The 24309-nt window shown below is 36.8% G+C and overlaps 1 protein-coding gene and 1 non-coding gene across 2 annotated transcripts in view; both read right to left on the reverse strand.

Moving 5' to 3' along the window:
- SYNE2 (spectrin repeat containing nuclear envelope protein 2) overlaps positions 1-24309 on the reverse strand; it is a 493787-nt gene that overhangs the window by 175436 nt on the left and 294042 nt on the right. Inside the window, exons 64-68 of the mRNA XM_069091728.1 lie at positions 22118-22300; positions 18103-18234; positions 13250-13429; positions 11378-11452; positions 4120-4230 (exon numbers count right to left, since the gene is read on the reverse strand). Of these exons, the coding sequence (XP_068947829.1) occupies positions 4120-4230; positions 11378-11452; positions 13250-13429; positions 18103-18234; positions 22118-22300 (681 nt within the window). The remainder of the gene's footprint in view (positions 1-4119; positions 4231-11377; positions 11453-13249; positions 13430-18102; positions 18235-22117; positions 22301-24309) is intronic.
- Positions 3123-3229, reverse strand: LOC138164504 (U6 spliceosomal RNA). The gene has a single exon (XR_011169086.1). It is a non-coding gene; the product is annotated as a U6 spliceosomal RNA (small nuclear RNA).

Raw genomic sequence — 24309 nt, forward strand, 5'->3', positions numbered from 1 at the left:
AACTGAATGTCTGATGTTTTAGCAGAGGATGGATAAGTTATGGATGCATTAGCAAAAATTATTCTTAGGAACATATAGCTAAGTTAGACCTGTAAAGGTTTTTTTTTTTTTAATTAACTATAGATCCTCAACATAGGGAACCAGTAAAGTTTAGTTGTGGTAGTTCTGCTTCTTGTTTTCTTTCTGACATTTTAAGGCAGTCTTCCACAAATTATATATATATGTCTTTCTCCTCCAATGCTCTACTAGTGAAAGTAAAAAAGAATAAATGGGCACTCTGACCATGGATATGTTTGTCTTCACCCAGCAGTAAGGCTCTTGAAGTGTAATTTGAACTTCTGTAAACCATTCATTTGTTAAACAAAAGTTGACTAACCCTTCACTGTTTGTATGGCACTGTGCTAGATATTATTGGAATTATAAAGATGACCAGGACAATCTCTGACTTCCCAGAACGTATGATCTAGTGGGGGACATAGGCCTAAATAAAAATTATTAGACTACCTGGTAGAATGCTATAATAGATACATAAATAATCTTGTAGGGAAATGTGGAACAGAAAAAATATTGCTTCCAACTAGGGCAACAAGGAAGGTTTCACAGAGGACATGGTACCAGAACCAGATAGGTATGATTTTTTAAAATAATATTTTGTTTTTCCCCTGTTACATGTAAGTTTTTTTTAGAATTTTAAGTTCCAAATGTTTTCTCTTCTTCTCTTACCACCCTCCTCCCTGTGACAGTAAGCAATTTTATATAGTTTATACATGTTCAATCATGCAAAACATATTAGATAGGTATGATTTTGATAAGCAAAGATGGGAGGGCATTTCAGGCTGAAGGAATAACATGAAAAACTGTAAAAAGAGGGGCGGCCAGGTAGCACAGCGAGTAAGAGCACCAGCCCCAGTGTCGGGATGACCTGGGGATTGAATCCGGGCTCAGACACTTAGCACCCACCCAGAAACACCTGGCTGTGTAACCTTGAGCAAGTTACTTAACCCCAATTGCTTAGGGGTAGCCAGGTGGCTCAGCAAGTAAGAGCACTGGCCCCAGTGTCAGGATCGAATCCTGGCTCAGATACGTAGCACCACACCCAGAAATAACTGGCCGTGTAACCTTGAGCAAGTGACTTAACCCCAATTGCTTTAAAAAAAAAAAGATAGGAAGGCATAGATTTTTTTTTTTGCAGGGGAGTCTAGTTTTGGCATTGCATGGGTTGAGAGAAGAATGGGAGAACAATCTGAGATAGGAGAGGGGCCAAATTGTGGAGTAATCTAAATGCCAAGCTATAGAGACTGGGCTTTTATTTCATGAGACAATGAAGAGCTACTCAAAGTTTTTAAGAAAAGGAATGACATGATCAGAAATCTGCTTTAGAAAATGACAGGAGGGTAGAATGGATGAAAGTAGGGAGTGTGGAATTATGGGGATCAGTTAGGAGGCCATTGTAGTACATCAATCAAATAATAAGGAGAGCCTGGACTACGGTGGTGACAACAGGAATGAAAGGAGGTGACATATAGGAAAGATTTTACAGCAAGACTTAGTGATGAACTAGGTATAACTCAGAAAATGGAAGAATAAAGAATGATTCTAAGATTTTAAGCTTGGATGACTGGGATCAGGGTGACACTATTAATAGTAATTAGAAAATCAAGAAGAACTGGTTTTGGTGAGAATCTGATGGTGCAGTTTTGTTTTCATTAAACTTGAGGTAGGGTGATCTAAGGGAAGGAGAGGTCAGAACACTTTCTTTAGAAATAGATACACAGGGGGCAGCTAGGTGGCACAGTGAATAGAGCATTGGCCCTGGAGTCAGGAGGACCTGAGTTCAAATTCAGCCTCAGACACTTAACACTTACTAGCCGTGTGACCTTAGGCAAGTCACGTAACCCCAATTCCCCTGCCTTCCCCCCTCCAAAAAGTCAAAAAAAAACCAAAAACCCGAAACAAAAAAAGAAATACACAATATGTATGTACGTATTTATATGCATATATGTATGTATACATATAGATACAAACATGAACATATTCATATACAAAGGATTCATATGTAAAGACCTGATCACAATAATAGGTAACATTTACACAGAACAGCAGTTCTCAAAGTATGGGCTGGGGATTCCTACTGGTACTTGAGATCTTTTCAGGGGCTATGAAGACAAAACTATTTTCACAGTAATAATAACATATTATTTGCCTGTGAAAATATTCTTCCCTTTTCCAATGACATATCTGTGTGAAGTTGGATTTATTTTTTTCACTTATTTTAGCCCAAACAGTATATTGCGACAGATTGAATGCAGAAGGAGATATAAGAATCTAGATGTCTTCAATTTAACCAGTCATTTAAAGGACTTGCAAAAAATATGTAGAACAATGCCATTCTTCTAAGTTTTTTTTTGTTTTGGAAAACTGTTACTTTTCATAAAAATATATTATTTATGTTAACATGTGTTGGGTTTATTAGTATTACTTTAAAATGAACTAAAATGATTTAAAAATTTTATCCATGTTTATTTTATAATCCATTTATTTTTTTGTTAATTATTTTATATCCATTTTAATTAATTAATATGGTAAATATCAATAGATATAAACAAATACTTTTGGCAGTCCTGAATAATCTTTAAGAGTATACAGGAATACTGAGACCAAAAAGTCTGATAACTGCTTGATAAACAACTTTAAGTTTTGAAAAGTGCTCTACAACAACCTTGGGAGCTAGGTTATCTTCGCTTTAGAGATGGGGAAAGTGAGGTTTCATTGACTTGCCCAGGGTCACTTGGTTAGTAAGTGTCTGAAGCATGATTTAAACTCAGGTCTCCTGGTTCCACATTCAACATCCTATCATTGAACAACCTTGTTGCTATGGGTCCTATAGTTAAAGTACTAAGTAGATGACAAATGACATTATCAAGAATGAAAACATAGGACAAAACAAAGAAATAGAAGATAGTAAAGACAAAACCTTTGGAGGAACATGTATATCCAGAGGGCAGTAAGAGGAAAAGAAGCCAGCAGGAGGAAAAAGAAAAGCAGAAATTGTAAAGTTGTAATTAGAAAGAAAACAGAGGATACAATTCCCTTTTCTTTTCTTTCTTCCCCCACCCTTTTTTAAAATAGAGAATGCTTTCACAAATTTCCTTGTCATCCTTACACAAGGGCCATGCTAATCATGTCTGTATCATTCCAATTTTCATATAAGTATCACCAAAGCAAGTACGAGAGGATACAGTTTCGTGGAAAACAGAGGACCCAAGAGAAGAAGGAATGTAAAATGCTGTAGGGAGATCAAGGAATATGAGGACCAAGAAAAATAGCATTGGGTTTGCTGATTAGGGTTGCATGTGACTTGAGAGAGTAAATTTAGTAGAGTAAGATTTTTTATGTTTGAATTTTCTTAAGTCTTTTAAAATCTAACCATATTTTAATCATCCAAATTATTTCTTTTTTGCTTTTTTTTTTTTTGGAGGGCAGTTGGGGTTAAGTGATTTGCCCAAAGTCACATGGCTAGTAAGTGTGTAAAGTGTCTGAGGCAGGATTTGATTTCAGATCCTCCTGACTCCAGGGCTATTGCTCTATTCACTACGCCACCTAGGTGCCCCGAAATAACTTCTTTTTTTGTTTGTTTGGTTTTTGTTTTTGCCTTTTTGGAGGGCAATTGGGGTTAAGTGACTTGCCCAAAGTCACATGGCTAATAATTGTGTCAAGTGTCTGAGGTCAGATTTGAACTCAGGTCCTCCTGATTCCAGGGCCAGTGGAATTCACTGTGCCCCCTAGCTGCCCCCAAATTATTTCTTTATGTCCAAATTTTAAAATGTGAAATGACAGTTACTATCTTTATATTTATGGACAGACAACGAAATGCAAGTGCTAAAATGTTACGGCTCAGTTGATGACCTTTCACTAGATTTCCTAAGATAAAAAGCATGCACTCATCTAATGATTCTTATTTTTGTTTCCTAACTGGATTGTGAGGTGGATATCTTAAATATAGAGCAGCTGTTGAGAGAAAAACAGGAAAAAAAAAACAAAAGGCAAAAAATTCCTAAACTAAAACAAAAAAGCTAGGGAAGGAAATGAAACATATTAAAGGAAATTAGTAATGGGTACCTGCATGAGTGTTCCAGAGGAAGAGGAAGTTCTGTCTTCTTCTTTGTTTCTCTCATGTCCCCAAGGTAACAAGAACGGACTAGAAGCTGGCTCTGCTCTCTCATCTCCATTCTAAGACAGTATTTATTGAATTGATATTAACAAAGAGAAGAGAACTCTCCATTATACCCTCATCACCTTCCATCAAACAAGACTTCTTTAAATTATTTGGCTGTCTCTTTTTGACATTTTTTTCTTACCCAACAGTTTCTTCCTTTCTTTTCTCACACAAAAAGAAGAGTTTAGTTTGAGGGGTTGGACATCAATTAAAATGCTATCTTTAGGATCATTATCTTCTTATCTGAAGAAATTTGGAAAATTTAGCCCTAACCTACATCTTTAAAAAAAAAATCAGATGGGAAGTATTCTAGAGATTATTTTTAATTTTTTGGTCTTTATTAATTTGTTTACATTTAGTGTACAAGATTCATTTCCACAATTCCCTGAATTTCAAATTTTCTCTCCCTCCCCCCTACCCACTCCTGGCAGTTTACAATCAAGTATAGCATCTGCAAATACTTTCACATTAGACATTAGTCAGGTTATAAAGAAGGACTGTATCAGATGGAATGAACAATGGGAAAGAGGAAACAAAACCAAACAAGAAAAAGAAAAAGAGCAGGTAGTTTGCTTCAATCTGGGTTCAAAATTAGTTCTTTTTCTGGATGTAAACATCTCTCTCCATCATGAGTCTTTTGGGGTTGACTTATGACTCTGGATTGCTGAGAAGAGTCCAGTCTACCACAGTTGGTTGTCACACATACGTTGTGTCTGTAATTGTGTACAAATTTCTCCTGGCTCTACTCTTCTCACTCAGCATCAGTTCGTACAACCCTCTCCAGGTAAATATAAAGTCCATCTGCTCCTCATTTTTTATACCACAATAGTATTCGATTACATGCATATACCACAACATGTTCAGCCATTCCCCAATTGATGAGCACCCCCTTGATTTCCAATTCTTTGCCACCACAAAAAGAGCTGCTATGAATATTTTTGTACATATGGGTCTTCCTCCCACTTCTATGATCTCTTTGGGATACAATCCTAGAAGTGGTATTGCGGGGTCAAAGGGTATGAAATTATTATAGCCCTTTGGACATAATTCCAGATTGCTCTCCAGAATGGTTGGATCAGTTCACAACTCCACCAGCAATGCACTGGTGTTCCAATTTGTCCGCGTCCTCTCCAGCATTTGTCATTTTCCGGTTTTGTCATCTTAGCCAATCGGACTGGTGAGATGTGGTACCTCAGAGTTGTTTTGATTTGCATTTCTCTAATCAATAGTGATTAAGAACATTTTTTCAAATGTTTATAAATATCTTTAATTTCTTCCTCTGAAAACTGCCTGTTCATATCCTTTGACCATTTATCAGTTGAGGAATGACTTGTATTTTTATAAATTTGACTCAATTTTCTGCATATTTTAGAAATGAGTCCTTTATCAGTGACATAGGCTATAAAAATTCTTTCCCAATTTTCCACTTACCTCCTAATCCTGGTTACATTGGCTTTGTTTGTACAGAAGCTTTTCAATTTAAAGTGATCAATATTATCCATTTTGCATTTTATAATGCTCTCTAATTCTTGTTTGGTCATAAAGCCTTCCCCTCTCCACAAATCTGACAGGTACTATTCCTTGCTTTCCCATATTGCTTACAATATCAGCTTTTATACCTAGATCATGCACCCATTAGGCTTGATTTTGGTATATAGTGTTAGATAATATTTTATTAAATAAAATCTTGTATAGCTAGTCCACCATCCCTAGCATTTCTTTTCATTAATTCCCTTGATATTCTGGATCTTTTGTTCTACCAAATGAATTTTGTTACCATTTTTTATAGCTCTGTAAGGTAATTTTTTGGTAAACTTATTGGTATAGTAGTAAATATATATATATATATATATATATGATTTAGGTAAAATTTTCATTTTTATTATATTAGCTCGACCCAGCCACAAGCAATTGATGTTTTTCCAATTAGTTAGATCTTACTTTACTTGTGTGAAAAGTGTTCTGTAATTGTGTTCATATAGGTCTTGGGTTTCTTTTGGCAGGTGGATCCCCCAAAATTTTATAATGTCTACAGTAACTTTAAATGGGATTTCTCTTTTTATCTCTTGCTGTTGAATTTCATTAGAAATATACAGGAATGCTGAGGATTTATGTGGGTTTATTTTCTATTTATATTTATATCCTGCAACTTTGCCAAATTTATTTATTGTCTCAAGTAGTTTTTTACTTGATTCTCTAGGATTCTCTAAGTATATCATCATATCATCTGCAAAGAGTGATAGCTTGGTCTCTTCTTTGCCTGACTTGATTCCTTTGATTCCTTTTTCTGCTTTAATTGTTACTGCTAACATTTCTAGTACCAGATTGAATAGGAGGAGTGATAATGGACATCCTTGTTTCACCCCTGATCTTACTGGAAATGCTTCTAGCTTCTCCCCATTACATGTAATACTTGCTGATGGCTTTAAATAGATGCTACCTATTATTTTAAGGAAGGCTCCATTTATTCCTATATTTTCTAGTGTTTTCCATCGGAATGGATGTTGTATTTTGTCAAAAGCCTTTTCTACATCTATTGAGATAATCATGTGGTTTTTGCTACTTTTATTGTTGATATGATCAGTTATACTGATGGTTTTCCTAATATTAAACCATCCTTGCATGCCTGGAATAAATCCTACCCAATCAAAGGGTATTATTCTTGTGCTAAGTTGCTGTAGTCTTTTTTCTAATATTTTATTAAAAATTTTTGCATCTATATTAATGTGGGAGATTGGTCTATAATGTTCTTTCTCTGTTTTATCTCTTCCTGATTTAGGTATCAGTACCATATTTGTGTCATAAAAAGAATTTGGTAGGATTCCTTCTTCAATAATTTTCCCGAATAGTTTTTAGAGTATTGGAATCAATTGTTCTTTAAATATTTGATAGAATTCACTAGTAAATCCATCTGGCCCTGGAGATTTTTTCCTAGGGAGTTCACTGATGACTTGTTTGATTTCTTTTTCTGGGATGGGGTTATTTAAATAATTTAACTCCTATTCAGTTAATCTGGACAACTTATATTTTTGTAAATATTCATCTATTTCACTAAGATTGTCAAATTTATGTGCATACAAGTATGCAAAATAATGACTAATTATTGTTTTAATTCCCTCTTTGTTGGAGGTAGATTTACCCTTTTCATTTTTGATACTCATAATTTGGTTTTCTTCTTTCTTTTTTTTATCATATGGACTAAGGGTCTATCAATTTTATTGTTTTTTTTTTCATAAAACCAGCTCTTAGTTTTATTTATTAATTCAATAGTTTTCTTAATTTCAATTTTATTAATCTCCCCTTTGGTTTTCAGTATTTCTAATTTAGTATTTAATTGGGGATTTTCAATTTGTTCTTTTTCTAGCTTTCTCAATTGCATGCCCAATTCATTGACCTCCTTTTCTCTAATTTATTCATGTATGCACTCAGGGATATAAAACTTGCCCTAAGAACTGCCTTTGCTGCATCCCACAAATTTTGGTATGTTGTCTCATTGTTGTTATTCTCTTGAATGAGGTTACTGATTGTTTCTATGATTTCTTGTTTGACCCACTCATTTTTTAGGATTAAATTGTTTAGTTTCCAATTAGTTTTTAGTCTGTCTTTCCATGGCCCTTTATTGCACATGATGTGTATTGCATCATGATCTGAGGATGATGCATTTATTATTTCTGCCTTTCTGCTCTGAATTGTGAGGTTTTTATATCCTAGTACACGGTCGATTTTTGTGTATGTGCCACGTACCACCGAAGAGAAGGTATATTCCTTTTTATTCCCATTCAGTTTTCTCCAGAGATCTATCATACCTACCCTCTCTAAAATTCTATTCACCTCCTTAACTCCTTTCTTGTTTATTTTGAGGTTAGATTTATCAAGTTCAGAGAGGAGGAGATTAAGGTCCCCCACTAGTATAGTTTTGCTATCCATTTCTTCCTCTAATTCTCTTACCTTCTCCTCTAAGAATTTGGATGCTATACCACTTGGTGCATATATGTTAAGTAATGATAGTGCTTCATTCTCCATGATGCATTTTAGCAGGATATAGTTTCCTTCCTTATCTCTTTGAATTATATCAATTTTTGCTTTTGCTTTATCTGATATAAGGATTGCTACCCCTGCTTTTTTTACTTTAGCTGAGGCATGATATATTTTACTCCAACCTTTTACCTTTACCCTGTGTGTATTCCTCTGTTTCAGAGATGTTTCTTGTGAACAGCATATTGTAGGATTATGGTTTTTAATCCATTCTGCTATCCACCTCTGTTTTATGGGAGAGTTCATTCCATTCACATTCAGTTATGATTATTATCTGTGTCTTTCCCTCCATCCTATTCCCTCCCCTGTTTATGCTTATATTTTTTCTCCCTTTCTCCTTCCCCTCCTTAATAGTTTTCCTTTTGACCACCACCTCCCTCAGTATTCCCTTATCAGTGCCCCTCCCATTTCCTTCCCTTCCCCCTTACTTTTTCCTTCCCTTCTAACCATCCTCCCCTTTCATAGGCCTTTCCCCCTCCTACTGCCTGTAGGATATTTTTATACTTAATGAAGTATGTTATTTCTTCTTCTCAGCAAGAGTGACAGGAACAAATCTCATGCAAAGCTCCTCTTCCTCCTCTCTTTCCCTCTATTATGATACATTTTACTTCTTTTCTCCATAGAGTCCCATGCTTAACTAGTGGTGTTATTCCCTCTTTGCACCAATGAGGGAAAAGCTCATATAATACTCATCTCCCTCCCTTATTTCCCTCTGCTATATTGTTTTTATGCCTCTTTGTGTGGCATAATTTACCCTTTTCCACTTCATTCATTCCTCTTCTTCCATTGCAGTCCCTTTGTAGCCCTTCATAAGATTTTTTTTAATCGTCATTTTGTGTAATTTATACTTATACCCTCTACTTGTCTATAAAGAGTTTGCTCTTATTAAATAACAGGGTGTGTGCGTGTGTTTTCCTTGTTAACCTTTCTATGTTTCTCTTGCGTCTCATAATTGGAGGTTGGATTTTCCATTGACCTCTGGCTTTTTCATCATATTGGTCTGGAACTCTGTTATATCGTCAAATCCTCTCTTTGCCTGGAAGAATATGCTCAGTATCGCTGGGTAGGTGATCCTCGGTTGTAACCGGAGCTCTTTTGCCTTGCAAAAAATTGTATTCCACTGCCTCCAGTCTTTCAGTGTAGAGGCTGCCAAATCCTGTGTGATCCTCACTGTGGTTCCTCGATATTTGAATTGTTTCTTTCTGGCCGCTTGAAGTATTTTCTCTTTTACCTGGTAGTTCTGGAGTTTGGCCACAATATTTCAAGGACTTTTCAGTTTGGGATCTCTTTCAGGAGGTGTCCAGTGGATTCTCTCGATTTCTATTTTACCCTCAGGTTCTAGTATCTCAGAGCAATGTTCTCTGATGAGCTCTTGGAGGATGTTGTCTAGGCTCATTTTTTCATCATGATTTTTCCAGTAGGCCTATGATTCTCAGATTCTCTCTCCTGGATCTGTTTTCCAGGTCAGTTATTTTTTCCATTGAGATATTTTACCTCTTTTTCTAATTTTTCATTCTTGTTGTTTTGTTTGACTAATTCTTCATTCCTCATAGAGTCATTTGCCTCAATTTGGTTGATTCTAATTTTTAGCAAATTATTTTCCTAGGTTAGTTTTTGGAGCTTCTTTTCCATACCACACATTTTTCTTTTTAAGAAGCTGTTTTCTTCATTATAATTTTTTTCTAATTTTGCAATTTTGATTTTAAAAGAATTATTCATTTTGTCTTCTATCTCTCTCATTTGGTTTTCAAAGTTCCTTTTGAGATCATCTAGGAAAGCTTTCTGTGCTTGGGACCAGTTCCCTGTTGATGCTTCTACTGTGGGTGTGGAGTCAACTTTGTCTCCTGAATTTGGTTCCTCCCTCTGAGGATAGTAGGACTCTAGTCTTTGTGTTTGCAGTCTGTTTCTACCCATTTTGAGGCAAGGCCCTTGCCACACCCTTCCTCAAGGGTTCCTAAGCCTTTACTGTTGAGGGTTTTGCCCTGCAGCAATAATTACTATGATTTTTTTTTGGGGGGGGGGAGAGAGGGTTGGAGCAGCCAGGGTTCACTCTCCCATCCTGGTCTTTGGAGGTCCTGATAGGGGCTTTTTAAATTTCTGGGCTATGGATTGGTAGTCCCAGGAGTATTTGCTGTCCCTGCCAAGTGCCCTTTGTTGATAGGCCTGCTAGTGGCCCTTGTGGTTGGTGGGACGACTTGCCCCCCTCATTGATCAGGCCTGGTCAGAGCCTACCTCTCTCACCACATGCTGTGCCATTGGCGTCCTGGCCTGCCTCTCTCTAGAGATTTTTTTTTTGCCTCTATTATGTTGTTCATAAATGCACAAACTCATATCCCTCCTTCCACAAAGCCGTAAGGATTTGTTTTCTGGCAGAAAGAGTATGGAAATTTTGGTTTCCTCATTCTTTTCACACAGATCTCCCTTCTAGTTAGGGCTCTCTCTCACTAACTTCCCAGGGAAGCTAAAGATAAGCTGCAGAATAATACCCATTTTGAGTGACCCTGGATTAGTCTGACAATCTATAAAATGAGCATTAAACCTCTTAGCAGTCATGCAAGAGATTTGCAAACTATTAGTTACTAGAATTTTCTTCTCTTTTTCAGAGGACCAATTGTAATCCTCTTTCTTTTTTATAGGGGTGAAATTGAAATTGATTTCATAAAAGACATTGGTAAATGTCTTATTCTATGAGCTATAACGGGAGCAGTAAGAATTAGTAGCATTACTTTTTAACACTGCTGTTCTGGTCCCAAGTGACACTGCTTTAGTCTAAAGATGAATTAAAATATGGTAAAGGACAGTTTCAAAAATTAAACTTGGAGCAACAAATACTATGTTCTTAAAACTTCACGATGTTTCAAGGAAGTTGTTTTTTTTTTTTAACTTGCCACAAACAGCCTTGTTTACATTAACTCTCAGATACTTTGGGGTAGATTTAAGTACACTTCAAGTACAGACATAATTAAAGAACTATCACTTCAGCCTTTTTCACATAGCAAAATTAATTTTAAGAAAATTCTTCATTTTTATATTCATTTTCATATCTTTTCACTTAATTTTCTTTTCTTTTTTTAGAATTTCATATGAATAAATCCTATAAATTAAAAAAAATAGCCTTTTCCTTACCTCGCTTTTCTGGGAACTTTCTTCTATCTCTTCAACAATTGATGGTGGGAGAAACATGGATCCTTTCCTTTTCAGCTGAAAGGTGAAATGCAAAAACAGAGACAGTCAGGTTACCCTACATCACACCCAAACACTCCTTTCCACATTTTGGTAATGCTATTTTTGAAACCTACTTTTTCTCCCAGTTGCAAATCTAAGTCCTTTGCCACCCACACTGGTCTCCACACCTATGGCTCTAGGCCCTTTGTGCATAGAGTAGCTTGTTTGGGTTTGCCCAACCAAAATACTGAAATGGCGCTGCCCTTTCAGGAGGAGGTGGGGACTTCAAAGGGTGGCTGCTGTCTAGCTAGTATAGGAATTTCATAAGCACCTCATTAACAAACTATGTGGAACAGCTCTGGGTCACATCCAGAACAAACACATTGAGGTTTCTTTGCATGTTTTTTTTTTTTTAATGCTTAAGAACAATCTCTTGTTTAGTAATGTTTTTTAGAAAAAAAATGTTATTATGGTCCACTGAGAAAAATAAAGAACCTCAGGTGGCTTGAAAAAAAGAAATTTGATGGTTTTTTCTATTCCTCATCTACCTGGTACTTTTAACATTTGTGTGAAATACAGGCCAAAAACTGTTTCTTTAAAAAGAAAATACAGGTTGTCCCCAAGTGTTAGTAAGGATTTAAACTTTACTGCAATTTAAACTTTAATACCTAAAACTATTTGTACTGTTGTTTAGTCATTTCAGATGTATCTGGCTATTTCTGACCCTATTTGGGGTTTCCTTGGCAAAGACACTTGGAGTGGTTTGCCATTTCCTTCTCTAGCTCATTTTACAGATGAGGAAACTAAGGCAAAGGTGGTTAAGTGACTTGCCCAGGGTCACACAGCTAGTAAGTATCATGGCAGGGTTTGAACTCAGGAAGATGTGTCTTCCTGAACCCAGGGCTGGTGTTCTATTCACTGCTCCACCTACCGTGTTTTCCCGATAATAAGACCTATCCCGAAAATAAGCCCTCCCCTTACTGTGTAAGATTCCTCTAAAATAAGCCCTCCCCCGAAAATAAGCCCTATTGAGATTGCTACTGTAGTGAAGGTGATCCCCTGCGCTACACGCTACATTACGGTACCCTCTGTATGCACCGTCCCCCCTCCCCCCGGTGAAACACACGCCGCGCTCCAAGCTGCATCCAATCAGAGCTGCAGCAGTGAGCGCATCATCCTGTTCTTCCCCAGTGATTTGCCTATTGAATAAAGGTACATTTTTTTGTTCACATTTACCTGTTTATTAAAATTGCTGTCAATGTTCATTAAAATAAGCCCTCCCCTGAAAATAAGCCCTCTGGTGTTTTTCTGTCCAAAAAAAATTTAATAAGGCAGTGTCTTATTATTGGGGAAACACGGTAGCTGTTGTAAAACTATTTTTAGGTTTTCTTAAAAAAATTTAAAACTATTGAAATTTAAAACTGAACTAACAGTTTTGAGAGATCCTGTATGTAATTCATATTAATGGACTCATCATAGTTTCCTGGAAATTCCCTGAAGGGTTGGAACCCTGGCTTACATTTTACATTTTAGTCATCTTTATATTTTTATTAAGACCTACGAAGGAAACAAGCATTTATTAAATGCCTATTATGTGTCAGGCACCATGCTAATGCTTTACAAATGTTCTCATTTGAGGGGCTATTATCCCCATTTTATAGTGGAGGAAAATGAGGCTAATAGAAGTTGAATGACTTACCCAGGATCACCCAATTAGAAGGGTTGAACTTAGCTTTTCCTGGAATTCAGGCCCAATGATCTATCCATTGTGACACAGGATTTTGCTGTCATAGATACTTAAATGTCTGCTGTTGTTACTGAGGTCATACTTACTTTCCATTCAGAAACATCCCCCTCAGCCACTCCAGATTCTTCTGTTTCCTTTTCTAATTCTTGTTTTTCTTGCTGCAAATGTTGATGGAGAGCCAGGAGAGCTGTCTTCAAGTCCATCAACAAGTCTTCTTTTTTCTGATTCAAACCTAGGATCTGTTCTTTTATAATGTCTATTTCTCTCTGTGTGGGGAAGAATGATTATTTTATTTTATCAATAGGAGAAATTCTAAGTGACAGATTTCGCTGTTATTTGATTAGGAATAAATAATTTAATAAAGATTAAAGTTTTTAAGCCAGAAAAGGATTTATGAGGTCATCCAACCCAAATTTTTCATTTTATAAAAGGAAACTGAAGCTTACTTGCCCCAGCCACAGAGGTAAGAGAGCCAGGATTCTCTGGCTCCAAAGGCAGCTCTTCTTCTATGACACAAAGCTTCCTCACTATCTTGATGACCAGAGGAGGAAACTATAAATATCTTACAGATTTATTACTGTTCCTGAACTCTGCTATGACCCAAGGAGAACACAGAGTGTTTAAATTTTAAGCTATTAAAGTTTTAAATTGCACAAAGACTCTTGGAAGACCCTGCATATCTCCTCTTTGTATTGCCTAATATATTTTTAAAATTTTAATATATATTTTTCCCCAATTACATGTTATAACAATTTTTAACATTTTTTTTAAGTTTTGAGTTCCTAATTCTATCCCTCCCTCCCCTCCCTGAAAAGAAATAAACTTACACTAGTCCAAGAAATATAAAATGAATTTTCTTATTTTTAAAATACTGGATTTTACAAACATTCAAAGGAAATGGATTTTCAATTCAACTCAACAAAAACTTATTGAACATTACTATATGGTACAATGGAAAGAGAACTGGACTCCAGAGTTAGAGAACTTAAGTTCAAATCTAACCTTTGACACTTGGGACCTTCATTAAGTCACTGTGGGCCTGAAATTTCTCATCTGTAATATGAAAGATTGGACTAGATCACCTGACAGGTACTTTCTAGATCTAAATTTATGGAGAAACAGGCATTCACCCTCCAAATGCTCTTACTTACTATCAGGGAGAACCAACATGGATACAGATAAGTATCTCCATACAAAACACAGAGTAAATGCAGACTAATTTAGGGTTGACAAAAGAGTCAAGAGAGGATGGTTAGAAAGTGGCACATGAGATGTGCTTTGAAGGAAGCTAGAGAATGTATAAGTGAGAGAGGCAGAACCAAGATGGGAGATTAGAAAGAAGTGAAACAACTGAGCTCCCATCCATAACTCCTTCAAACAGATTTATAAAATGAATTAGACTGAATCATGATGGAGAAAAACAGAAGCGGTCATGATCAGTCCTTTGTCTGACCCAGCTCAGCATAGGCAGATAGACAAAAGGTCTGCAGACACCAAGGACAGAGTCGAGGCATGTGCTAAGTAGAACACTCCAGCACCCAGGGAGAGGCTGTGCACATACACAAAATGTGGTTTCAGCTGCATAGTGGGCACCGCCAGGCCTATACCCAGGCATTGCAACAGTAATAGGTGCCAACTGGCAGCTTTGTTGCCCATTAAGTTGCCAATCTAGAACAGTAAGAATGAAATCTGCATTGGCAGGGCTCTAAGGTGGCATTGCTTTCCCAGCTAAGGAGGCTCTGGGTGGTATACCTAGAAGAGAGTAACTTCAGAACATTAATGTGGCTCAGACCTCAACCTCAGAGTTGGCTCTCGCTTTCAGGATCTAGCCCAGCCCACAGAGGAATAAACAAGGCAGGAACCCCAGACCAAAGTGGAGACTACAATTCAGCCACTTCAAACCAATGGATATTTTCATGTGGAGTATAGGAGTAGTCTATTCTTGCACAAACCCAAAACTGGATCAGGAATTTGCAGAGCTCAGACTGGAGTGGGGGTTGGGGTGGAAGCAATCAGACTTTCCCCTGGATCAGATCAACTTTGGGAGCTCAAGCTTGTAAGTCCTCCTAAGTCCTCAACCTATCCCTGAGATCCTGGAACATAATTCAGTAACCCAAGGAAACAGCAAAGGACCAGCCCAGACCTTGCCTCCAGAAATATGTCAGAACTCAGCCCTGACACCAAGTCCAAAGTTAGGAAGCTGGCTGGAAGAATAAGCAAAAGAGACAAAAACAAAAGTAAAACAACCCTACCATAGTGAGCTATCATGTGGCAAGGACACTCAGATACAAACACAGAAGAGAATGATTTTAAAACATCTCCAAGTAATGCCTCAGAGAAAAACATAGTTTGGACACAAAGCGAACTAGAATTCCTGGAAGAGATGAAGCAAGAATTTTTTTAGAAAAGCTAAAAAATAGGTGTGGCTAGGTGCTGCAGTGAATAGAGCACTGGCCCTGGAGTCAGGAGGACCTAAGTTCAAATCCGACCTCAGACACTTAACACTTACTAGCCGTGTGACCTTGGGCAAGTCACTTAACCCCAAATTGCCCTGTTATTCCCCCCTCCAAAAATCAAAAAAGTTAAAAAATATTTTTATGAATGGAACGAGAGTGCTTGAGGAAAAAACTGGGAAAGAGCTATGGAAAAAAGAATTAGAAAGTGAGTCAACAGTAAGCAAAGTCAAAAGCCTGAAAAATTGGAAGAAAGTATAAATAATCTTGCAGCAAAAACAACTGAACTGGAAAACAGATAAAGTAGAAAACAATTGAGAACCAATGGACTTTCTGAATACAAAAAAAAAAGCCTAGACATCCTATTCAACAAATGTTGAAAAGAAAACTGCCCAGATCTCAAAGTGGAAATACAAAGAATACTCCAGTTTCCTTCTGAAAGAAATCCTAAAATGAAACCTCCCAGGAATGTTATAACCAAAACCCAGAACTTCCAGGTCAAAGAAAAAATACTATAGGCAGGCAGAAAGGAAGAATTCAAGTATCAAGGAACCATAGTCAGGATCACACATTATTTAGCAACCACTTGTATAAAGAAGCAAAGAACTTGGAATACAATATTCCAGAAGGCAAGAATGCATTCTTTAGTACCCTAGGGTTCTAAGCACCATATAATTCTCATTTTCAGGACTCAGTACTCCATTTCCTGACTTTGTACAATTTGTCACCCATCCCCTAGAACCTTCAAGGATCAAACTTGGTGCCACCTCCTGAAAAGCCTTTATCAACTCTTTCTGTGGTTAGTGCTTCCTCCCTCCAAAAATGATCTTATAGTTACTTATCTGGGTAAGTATATATTTTCCCAGTAGAAGACAAGCTTCTTGAAGTAAGAGACAATTGTAGTCTTATCTTTGTAACACAGTGCCTAGAATGATATCTTATATTAAGAGCTTAGCAAATGCTTGTTGAATGAATGAACAATAGAACTTAGAATGCTAGAGTTTAGAACTGGAAGACAGAATTAAACCCTTTGCCTTACAAATAAAAAAGAAAATAAGGTACTGAGAAATGAGATAATTGCCACATGGATAACAAGCATCAGAGTCAAGATTCAGACACGGCCTATGTTTCTGAATGTTTCTGGTCTTTCCACTATACTGTTTGAGCAGTCCAAGGAGAAATCTCTCTGATGGAATTTCATGCTAAATACAAATGGCATTGATGTACCAGAATTTTGTTAAAATAAATCTATGATTAAGAAGCCCATTCTTAGTCTATTGGCATAAAGATGAAACAGAGATGATTCCTGTCTTGTAATACTCATAGGTGTATGACTCTAGAGCTAGGAAGGGCAGAAGGAAGGAAGGAAACAAACATTTATTAAGTGCTTACTACATGCCAGGCACTGTGCTTTACACATATTATCCCATTTGATCCTCACAACAACCCTGGAAGGTAGATGCTATTTGTTGTTGAATCATTTTAGTTGTGTCCAATTCTCTGTGACCCCAATTGGGGTTTTGTAGCAGCAAGCACCCTAGAATACCCAGGGTAGCTGCCAACACAGGTTCTTAGATCTGCTTCTCCAAAGGAAAGCAACTCAAAATGGGTTAACAATCTTATTTTAATCAATCAAACATATATCATTTACCTAATTCAGGGGAAAAAGTCAACACCCTGAACTTCAGAGAATACAAACAGATGTTATAAGCAGACAGGGATTCCCACTGTCTGACCATTACATCCATACCTAGTCAATTACCAGAGAGGGAAGCACTAAATCTGGGTTTTCAAAGCACAATGTGAAGTTCTTTTACTAGATGGAATAGCTTTTACATGACTAAGAAACAGAGAAAGTACTTTTATAGAATCATTTAACAAAAATAGTTAAGGACAGCCAGGTGGACTGAAGCATTGTTTTATGGGCTACCAACTTTCACATGTGAATAGCTTTGTGATTTAGACCCTTTCATCAGAAAAAAAAAGAATTTTCTCCTAAAATTTCGTCTTCTAGGTATCTAACCTGAGATAAATTCCTCAGCTGCCATACTTTGGGCCCAGTCCCACATATTTAGGCCTAGATCAGACAGCCTTAGACCTAACTCCACATATGCTCCTATCCTACTGGAAGGAATGAAGTGAAGCTAATTTGGGGACATCCTAAAGCAGATTAGGTCTGAAGTAGATAGTGTGATTTAGCCAATGTGTTAGTGTTGTAGACTTTTGCTACAGCACATTCCCTGCTTCCTCATACCATGAGCTTTGGGAGCTATAATTCTCTTTTTGTTTGTTTTGAGGGAAGGGATATTGCTTAGTTCGAGTAGTTATAATGAGCCACTTTAGGAAATGGGAATAGGTAGGAAATATGAAGAGTAAATATACTATAGTTAGAAGGAATAATTACAAAGGAAATAAAACAGCATCTTACATTGTGTGTCACATATAGTAGGTACTCAGCAAACAATGAATGAATAAATGAAACTAACCTGTACCTGGGGCAAGGTGGTGGCTTGGTCAGGAGATATGTTTTCAGAGGAAAATTCAGATGAATAATTCTTTAATTGGTGCTTCAAATTTTCTATTTCTTGGTCACATTCATCAGTCTGTTTCATGACAAGCTATAGAAAGGAAAACATCACTTGATTTAGAAATCTGTCTTTGGAATTCTTCTTTTACTTTACCAGAACAGAACATCTGACAATTGAATTTCATTTCTTGACTCCAACCAGCCTGGCTGCCGGTAGCCAATACTGTTTGCACATTGCTGTTGGAAGTCTTGTGGGGCAGTTAGATGACACAGTAGATAGAATCAGGAGGACTTGAGTTCAAATCCAGCCTCAGACACTTACTAGCTGTGTAATTCTAGGCAGGACACTTAACCCTAATTTCCACCAAAAAAAAAAAATGAAAACTAGAAATCCTGTGAATATTCCAGCACATGAACTTTTTCACTTATTTGATGGAAAGTGGTGACAAATAAGCTACTATCACCACCACTACTACTGCTTCTACAACTACACCACACACACACCCACGCACTTTTGCTATCTGATGCTCTTGTTTCTGACTTACATAACTTTGGTCTATCAAGGTGAATGTAAGGAATTCTTCTATAAGGAATTTCTGCATAAACATTTCAGAATTAGGTTACTTAACTTGATGATATTACTGAAAGGTCGAATTTATAATTTTGCACATAATTCTCTCAGCATTAGAAGGTGTACACAATTTGTTGCCAATAGAGGTGAAGGAATGGACAAATTGAAGTGTACATATTGTGGCAATAGAACTGGCAAAGCTAACTTGTATAGACATATGACCATGGAAAACAGAGAAAAAAATCTTCAGGAGAAAGTACAGATATGTCCCACAAGAAGTTCTGCGTGTAGCTCGTGAAACATGGCGTTGATAAGGAGGTAACTGCCAGCCTATGAGAGTGCTAGTAAAACTATACCATGATATCCAGCAGTGCAAAAGTAAGTGCCCTTCAGCTCTTCCCAAACCTAAACCATTTTTAAAACCTCTGCCCTGGTTGAAAAAGAGGTAGCTAGACAGTGGTAGCCAAGGTTATGAATAACAACATTTGGAGGCAGAGCCAGACAGAAGAGAAAAGCCAGGAAGTTGCCTGAGCTCTCTCTAGTTTCCCTGGGAACAATATTAAATAACATTCCTCTTTCTCCCCAAATGGGTCCACTGAAGCACCCCAGTTCCAATCAGAATTTTAGAAGGCAGAACATTGAAGAAAGAGGCATCATGAGCTTCTTGGAGTTAGTACCTGCATGGAGGCTCATGAGAACCTCTATGCTGTTTATTGAGGTCATGGCCAAATGGAGACCACTGGAGTTGTCTCAGGCATTAATATCAAGTCCAAGTTGGAGCCAAGGTTATTTCCTCCATCTTGACAGGGATTAAAGAGGCTAGGGCTCTTCACTCCACCAGCTCCTCATAAAAAAATCTCTTTGTCACTGGCAAGGAAGGCAGATGGCACCAGGCATCTTATAGTCCACCACTGAACTGAACAAGTTGTCATGCCAATTACCAAGGCTCTTCCTCATCTCATCCATGTGATGGGCCCAAGTCCCCCAGTGAATGATATGGTATTACCATTCATGAGGAGGTTTGCTTTCATCTGGTTCAATATCTATTCAATTATACTTTCACTGTTCTTGCCTATGACTCCCTGGACCCTCCCTCTGTCTGAGTCAGTCAATAAACATTTCTGCTACGTGTTGAGCACTGGGAACAAAAAGAAAAGCTTTATAGTCTTTACACTCAAGGAGATCACAATCTAATGGGGGAGACACACATTGACACATATGACACAAAAAGACAAAGATCTTTTCATGTGTCTCCCCCATTAGACTGTGATCTCCTTTAAAGCAGGGGTATGGCGGGAGATTACCTTAGTATGACATACATTACTTACATGAACTATTCCTTAAATGTTTGGTAGAATTCACTTGTCAATCTATCTGGTCGTAGGGATTTTTCTTAGGGAGCTCATTTATGATTGTTCAATGGGGATTTTCATTTTGGGATCCCCTTCAGGTGGTGATCAGTGAATTCTTTTGATTTTTTTTTTTATTTTGTTCTCTGGTTCAAAGATATCCAGGCAGCTTCTCTTGATAATTTCTTGAAGTTGTTTCCTCATTGTCTATTTTTTATTTCTTTGATTTATTTTTCTTGTCTTATTGCTATAGCAAGCATTTCTAGTACCATATCGAATAATAGTGGTAAATATGAAGATCTTGTTTCACCCCTGATTCTACTGGGAAGACTTCAAGTTTATCCCCATTACAGATAATGTTTGCTCTTAGTTTTAGATGGATACCATTTCTCATTTTAAGAAAGTCCTGTTCTCACTCATCATCATTGCTTAATGATGAGCCACTGTGAATTGTCCCTAACCACATGAGAGATCCAGGACTCAGTTGTTCCAAAGTGGGGAAGTAAAGCCTAAAATTTCTGTTCTTTGCTCTCCTCCATATTAATCTACCCCTTCTTGTTCATATTCATATTCAATCCCCTTTTTCAGGGGATCATTATCTTTCCAGCTTTTATTTTTCTTTCTTTTGTGTGTCTGTGTGTGTGTTTTTCTTTTGCCTACACTAAGCTCTTCTTTTAGTACTGCTAATGGTGAGTTTCTTTCATATCTGGGGTCAGAACTGTCTTATTATTATTCTAAGGCTGTATAAGACATGGAAGGTCCTTTAGTAGATCTTTAGGACCTTGCCACCAAGGAGTGGTGTGTCAGGAACAACATTTAAGTATCCCCACTGCCACATGACTTGAGTGAGCTTTTCCCTAAGAGGTAGAGAAGGTGTCCTTGAGACCTGACTCTAGGGCTAAGCTTCTGACATGGCTTCTCAGTCACCTGGGGCATTAAAAGGTCAGCTCATGGTAATAGGGACTTTCAGACATTAAGGATGGTCCACTTCTATGTGGGTCAAAACACTCTTCTGATTACACTCATTTCTATGTGGAGACAAGGATGGCTCCCTCCATCTGAACTAGCACTGTATCTCTCCTGAATATTCTTTCCATGTTACGGTTAAGTAAATGTTAACTGTTAGAGGGTCTACTAGTGTCTCCTTTTGTTCCAAACTAAAATCTGAACTACTGAACTGGCCTGAGTGAGGCCTGGCCCATAACACTGGGTGAAGAATTTTTCTCAGTTATAAATATGAAAGGTCTTTTCACTTCACAGTTAACCATAAATCCAGTTTTTATCTGTTCTAGGGTGTTGATATTTGTTTAGCAGCCCCAACCATAAAACCCCATAATCTAGTTTTATTTAGAGACTACTATATACAGATAACTTATTCTTAGTTGACATATATATGATATGTATGACATATATGATAAGGAACTTAGAAAGATCTTTGATGCAGAACTAAAAAAATGGACTATACTGGTCTTCATCAATGTCATCTGCATAGAAATGTACCCAAGGACATTTGATTCCCTCTACTCCAATTAGTTGTGAAATTTTAGCTGTACACTTTGATAAATGACTTAGAATGAAATAGAATTTCCTCTGCTTTTCTTCTTCTTTTACCTTATAAAGAAGCCACTTTAAAACGCATTTAGGGCTGCCATTTTTTTTCGTTTCTTTTCTTTACATAAGACAATAGTAAAGAACAAAAAGATAAAGAATTTAAAAAATTAAACTGAACCTATTGTTCTTACATTTTAGAATATCCCTTTAAGGTGAGATGGTCAAATCTTGTTTTTGCTCTAGAGTTTTAATAAAATATAGGCAAATAAAAGATTTTAGTGATTTGCCCAGGCAAAGAGAGAAAGTGTTTAAGGCTAAATTTGATTTCAGGTCTCCCTGATTCTAAGTCCAGCACTCTATCCACTGAAGATTCTAACTATAGGACAATATAACTGCAGTCATGAAAGTCTATTCTCTACTGTTAAAAAATGACAATGAACATATCAACAATCTTGGTATGACATTTCCACGCACTGAATTTTATGTGAGTATAAATCACTCACCTTCAATAGTTCATTTTGTTCAAAGGTAACCTTTTCTAACATTTTCACCTCTTGTGAAAGCTGGTTTGTCCTTTCAAATACTGGCAAAGATTTCATTCCTGTTGCAGGCAACCTCAGGACCACATGGTAAGACTCTATCTTGGCAATGGCCTTCTTCATCAGCTTTATGTTTTCCAGTATGATCTAAAGTAAAAGATTACCCCATGGTATAAATGTGAAAGAAAAAGTAACTGCAAAGCTTAAGTACTGAAAAATGACAAATTATATTAGTTAACAATGGAAATAATACTTGGGAATTTTAAGATGTTTCCTCATGTTGTTATTGCATGACTAATATTTTAGATTCAAGAGACAGTGGGTAGGTATAACTCTCCATCATCGAATTTTATGCTTCCACTATCATTGGTTAACTTCATTAATTACTGGGAACTATCGTTATACTTTGAGCATATTGTGTTATGTAAGCTTCATTCATCCCCCAGGGACTAGCTACCACAATCCTCTGTTTAAAAAAGGTATTAATATTTGTAAAATTAAGTAACTAGACAAAAGATGCCTGAAAATAGAACTGAGAATGTTATGGAAGAATTGAATAACGGTTCCTTCTATGGCCACCCCGGGCTCTTCTTGCTGGATATATATCTATCTTTTCTAATTTTCTCTTTTATGCAGGCTCAAAACTTTGGAATTATCAGTCTCCCTTACAGTGAACATAATATCTTTTGCAAAGTCCTGTTGATTCTACCTATAATCTCTTTTATAGGTTCTCTCCTTTCTATTTTTACTGCCACCACTATAGTTAAGGACCTCTTATCCTGTCACCTAGACCAGAGGTTCCCAACTTCTTTGATCTACCACCCCCTTTAAAAAAAATTGCTCAGCACCCCTGTGAAAATCTACTTTCTTTAACCCTTTAAGAGTTTCTTTTTTTTTAAATTGCATCATTTCAAAAGAATGAAGTTTTTTAAAATGACACATCTTAAATTTAATAATGAATTATAAATTTTTGGGGTTTGTCCTGCATTGAAATTTTAATGACATAAAAATTTTGCTTCATATAATTGTATAGTATTGTAAACAAGTCATTCCATGTACATGTTCCTGCTGACACATGCTGGACCTCCCAACAATGTGTGACATACTGTCTTGCCAACACTTATTTGTTAAGACCTGTTGGAAGACTTGACCACTGATTGGATATAACCTGCATTTTGTATGTTTATTTGAAAAATAATGTAATCACTACAATTTTAACTCTGTTACACAACAGATGTAACATGTTCAAATGTTTTTTTCAAAACATTTTTCTCTTCTCTTCTTTCCTTATGTTTCCACAGTCCTCTTATTTTTATTCAACACCTCCCCAATTGTACTTGAGGCTACTACCATGCCCCTGGATCTTTCAGTACTTCCAGGGGGTGGTATTGCCCACTTTGGGAGCCTATGCCCTAGACTATGGTAATAGCCTCCTAATTTATCCCCCTGCCTCTAGTCTCTCATTTCTGTTCATGCTACTTGTAATCTTAATAATGCACATAGCTGATCACTAGTCTTCTGTTTAAAAAAACATCAATGGTATTTAAAGAAACTTAAACTCCTTAGCCAGTTCCTTCAAAATCTGACACTAGGATATCTTTTCAGACTCAGTTCATGATAATTTCCTTCCTACACCATTGACTCTAGCCAAACTGAATTGATCTCTATTCACTGATCTCACCCTGTGCTCTCTGCCCCTATGGCTTTGTATATACCATCACCTACTCCTGTCCTTTCCTTCCTTCAAGGTCCAGCTCAGGTGTCCCATCCTCCAGAAATCCTTCTTTGGTCTTCTCAAGGATCAAAGAAAGGGTCAAGTGGTTTCCTTTGCCCAACAACCTTAAAATCTCAGGCAATTGTGCTTGAACTCACCTGTGAATTTAATCATCTTCTAATTTATAGTTATTTGCATATGTCTCTGTCACTAAATTTTAAGCTCTCTGTGGATAAGAACTTGGTATTTTTCTCATTGCTATCTCTACAACTTAACAAAGTACCTTATATGTAATAGTATATGGTTATAATAATATATGTATATACCATGGCATATATGTATATATACTATAGTTTGTATATATAAAATACATAGTACATAACAGAAAATTACTATAGAATTTAACTTATTCAAATTGGGATTTTCATGTTTTCCTCAACTT

Source organism: Petaurus breviceps, unplaced genomic scaffold (genome assembly GCF_028583685.1).
Source record: "Petaurus breviceps papuanus isolate PSGF00001 unplaced genomic scaffold, PetGlider_PUasm1.0 189, whole genome shotgun sequence".
Taxonomy (NCBI): domain Eukaryota; kingdom Metazoa; phylum Chordata; class Mammalia; order Diprotodontia; family Petauridae; genus Petaurus; species Petaurus breviceps.